The sequence below is a fragment of the Nicotiana sylvestris genome, chromosome 10 (assembly GCF_000393655.2).
Source record: "Nicotiana sylvestris chromosome 10, ASM39365v2, whole genome shotgun sequence".
Taxonomy (NCBI): domain Eukaryota; kingdom Viridiplantae; phylum Streptophyta; class Magnoliopsida; order Solanales; family Solanaceae; genus Nicotiana; species Nicotiana sylvestris.
In genome coordinates, this window is record NC_091066.1 from 148776593 (window position 1) to 148779908 (window position 3316).

A 3316-nucleotide genomic window follows, 5' to 3' on the forward strand; every position below is an offset into this window, starting at 1 on the left:
AAGTTGAACAACATTGTATAAAAATTATATTTAAGTGGTATTATATTGTACTTGTATATAATTTAGTAGAAATAATGTATGAAAATTGTAAATAATTTGTAGATAAGTTGTATAATATATAATTAGTTGTATGAAAATTATTTTTAGTATGTATAAATCAGATACAAAATATACAAAAGACATATTGTATAAAATTTGTATGTAAGTTTTATGTTATTGTAGTTGTATTTCACTGGGTGGAAATAATGTGTGAAAGTTGTAAAAAATTGTAGATAAGTTGTATTCCTCTATAACGGAAAATGTTGGCATATCAAGTAACTTTAGTGCTCCAGACGAAAATAAAGATAAATTCTGTTATGAACAGTTTGTAGATAATTTGTAGAAACATTGAAATTTTGTATTTTCATATTAATTTTTCAAATGATATGCAGTTTTGTTATAGATTAAATGTATAAAACAAGTCAATTCTTGAATTTAAAGGTATAGCAATATATATAACTTAAAAAACATCTTCTCCTCTGCACAAGTTAGCTCCAAAACAGACGAAGTGGAATAACAAGCTCACATCAAAACATTTAACACAAAAACACAAAAGCTCAAAAATAAATAAACAACAGTCTTCAATTTTTCTACAATTGCTGCAATATAATGTATGTCATGTCTTCTTCTTCTTCTTCTTCTTCTTCTTCTTCTTCTTCTTCTTCTTCGAGTTTCAATCTGAAATTCAGCCAAAACCAAATCTAATATTCACCAAAACCCCTCAAAATTGAGATATAAACTCCAAACCATATTCTCAATTATTTACAACAACACTCAATCCAAATAAATAATGATTTTTGAAAACCCAAATTTGAATTCAAAGCTTCAAAATTTTTTAACGACTGTCAATGGTGGAATTGCTGCTCTCTTTTCCATCTCTCTTATATTACTGAAGGAACCCGAAATCATAACCATCAAAAGTTATTGCTGTGTATAAACTTTGAAGATTTGACTTCAATTTTGACTGATTGTAGAAGAAAAAACCTTGATTTTGGACGTTAATGGTAGAAGATTTCAATTATTTTTCTGGTTTTAACAGAGGGAATAATGGTTTGAAACGTGGATGTGTGGTGACACGTGGGTGAGGGTGTGGGGTTGGGAGAGAGAAACGTAGGGAGTGAGGATTTGGAGGAATATACGGTACCATAAATTTAGGAGTGACATAAGGTACAATTAATGTACAGTTAAAACATTTATGGTATAGAATTGATAATTAAGTATACTAAATGTAATTATATCAAACCTTAAACATTGAGGGTAATATAATTTCCTATATGGCATAGAAAACATTGAGGGTAATATAGTTTCCTATATGACATAAGAATGTAAAAATTCCTTAGGGATTTGTTACTCTATTGATAAATATTAACTTGTGAGAGTAAATTAATTTTACTCTATTATTGAATATTAACTTGTGAGAGTAGATTAATTAGCATTTTTATGAGGTTATTAATTAATGTTAATTATAAAATCACCCACAATTATCTTATAAATTTTCATGATTATATAAATATATGTATATCATCACCTTTCGTATCGTCTAAGATATTAAAATAAAATCTCGCTTATGTTCAAACCCCACAATTATGTTGATGCGTTGTAGCAGTTAAATCAACATCAATACTATACTTATCTAAAAAAAAAAAAAAAAAAAAGAGGGAGAGAGAGAGAACAATTAAACTTGAAAAATCATTTTTCATTCCACAATCCAACCAACTACAAAATGTACCTCTATACAAATATTATTCCAAAAAAAAAAAAAGATCTCCTCTTTAAACCTCTGGTTCACGATCATGTTCATTCTCCGAACTGGAATTAGCTGAAACTGTTTGATTATTCTCACTTCTCCTATCATTTCCTATACCAAAACTCAACCAAATCTCTCTCCTTCTCCCTCTATTTTCACTCTTATTATTCAAATCACCTTCTTCTTCAGGCATCTTATATCTACAAACAGGACATGACCCATGAATTTTCAGCCACTTTTCAATACAATTCCCATGAAATCTATGCTTACATGGCATTTCTTTAACCACCACGTCACCACCACCAACACCCCACTCCTCTAAACATATCACACACTCCCCATTTTCACAAATTTCCACATTTAGAAGTGCTTCAATTGATGCTTTCGAAGCAGGTGGCTGACCATCTTTTCCCAACAAATCACTCAAAAAAGACTCAAAATTCAAAGAGGAAGACCGGTTTTCTATCACAACCATGCCTTGGGTTAAAGGGTTTATGAGTATAATTCGATCAAGAAAAGTAGATGGGGTTGTTGATTCTTGTGTTTCATTATCTGGGTCTGCTGAATCTTGAACTGGGGTTGTTGAAATTGATGAGTTTGAGAAAGCTAAAATAAAGGGTAAAAACAAAGAAAAGTTTCTGTTTCTTGAATTGATCAAATTTTCAATGAATGATGATGCCTCAGTAGCTGCTGATTCTGATTCTGAAGCCATTAAATTGAAGATGTTGAGAGAATGAGAGTAATTTGAGAAAATTTGAGAGGAGAAGTGTAGTGGAAAGGGAGTGAAGATTCGGTAAGGAATATAAGGGAGGATACAGAAAGTTGTAGAAGGATCTGGAATTATGTATAACAGTAAAGTTTTGTTGAGATTCTATGATTTTTATTTATTTAATATATGTTTATCCATTATATTTTTGCAGTCTTTCTCAGGTAGAAGCAGATATTTTCAAGGGACTTGATCGTATGCTAGTGGGTCTTAGTTTTGTTCTATGGTCCAGCATCAATTGAATATGTCAACTTGTAGAAATGTGCACGATTGGAAGAAGTTTAATCGATATTAATATTTGTACCAAATAATTAAATAGATGTAAAATATGTACTTAATATTTTATAAGATAGATTTCTACAAAGCGAAGACAAATGACTCATTTTCGGATTTAGAGATAGAATATTGAGATTTAAACTTTAGCTAAATCTTAGTTCTCTATGAGATTCTACTCCAGACTTGTAAATCGGATTATATTTGCAACGACTGTTTAGTTTTTTTTATAAGGTATAGTTACATGCTTTCAAAATTTGATCACGCCCAACTATGCCTTATAAAAAGGACTAAACAATCGTTGCAAATATAATCCGGTTTACAAGTCCGGAGTCGAATCCCACGGAGAACTAAGGTTTAGCTACAATTGTTCACTATCACCAAGAAGACAAGCTTGAACAATTCTTAACTTATAAATATTAAGATTCTTGTGTTTAACTAATTAGCTAACAAATTAAAATAGTAAATTAACAACTAAAGATACTAAGGGT

General features: G+C 30.2%; 1 protein-coding gene across 1 annotated transcript; it reads right to left on the reverse strand.

The window, feature by feature from the left end:
• Positions 1-1714: 1714 nt before the first annotated feature.
• LOC104211970 (E3 ubiquitin-protein ligase MPSR1) lies at positions 1715-2663 on the reverse strand. Its single transcript, XM_009761130.2, has one exon. The coding sequence runs from the start codon at positions 2496-2498 to the stop codon at positions 1812-1814; it is 687 nt and encodes a 228-aa protein (XP_009759432.1). The 5' UTR covers positions 2499-2663; the 3' UTR covers positions 1715-1811.
• Between the last annotated feature and the right edge of the window lie 653 nt (positions 2664-3316).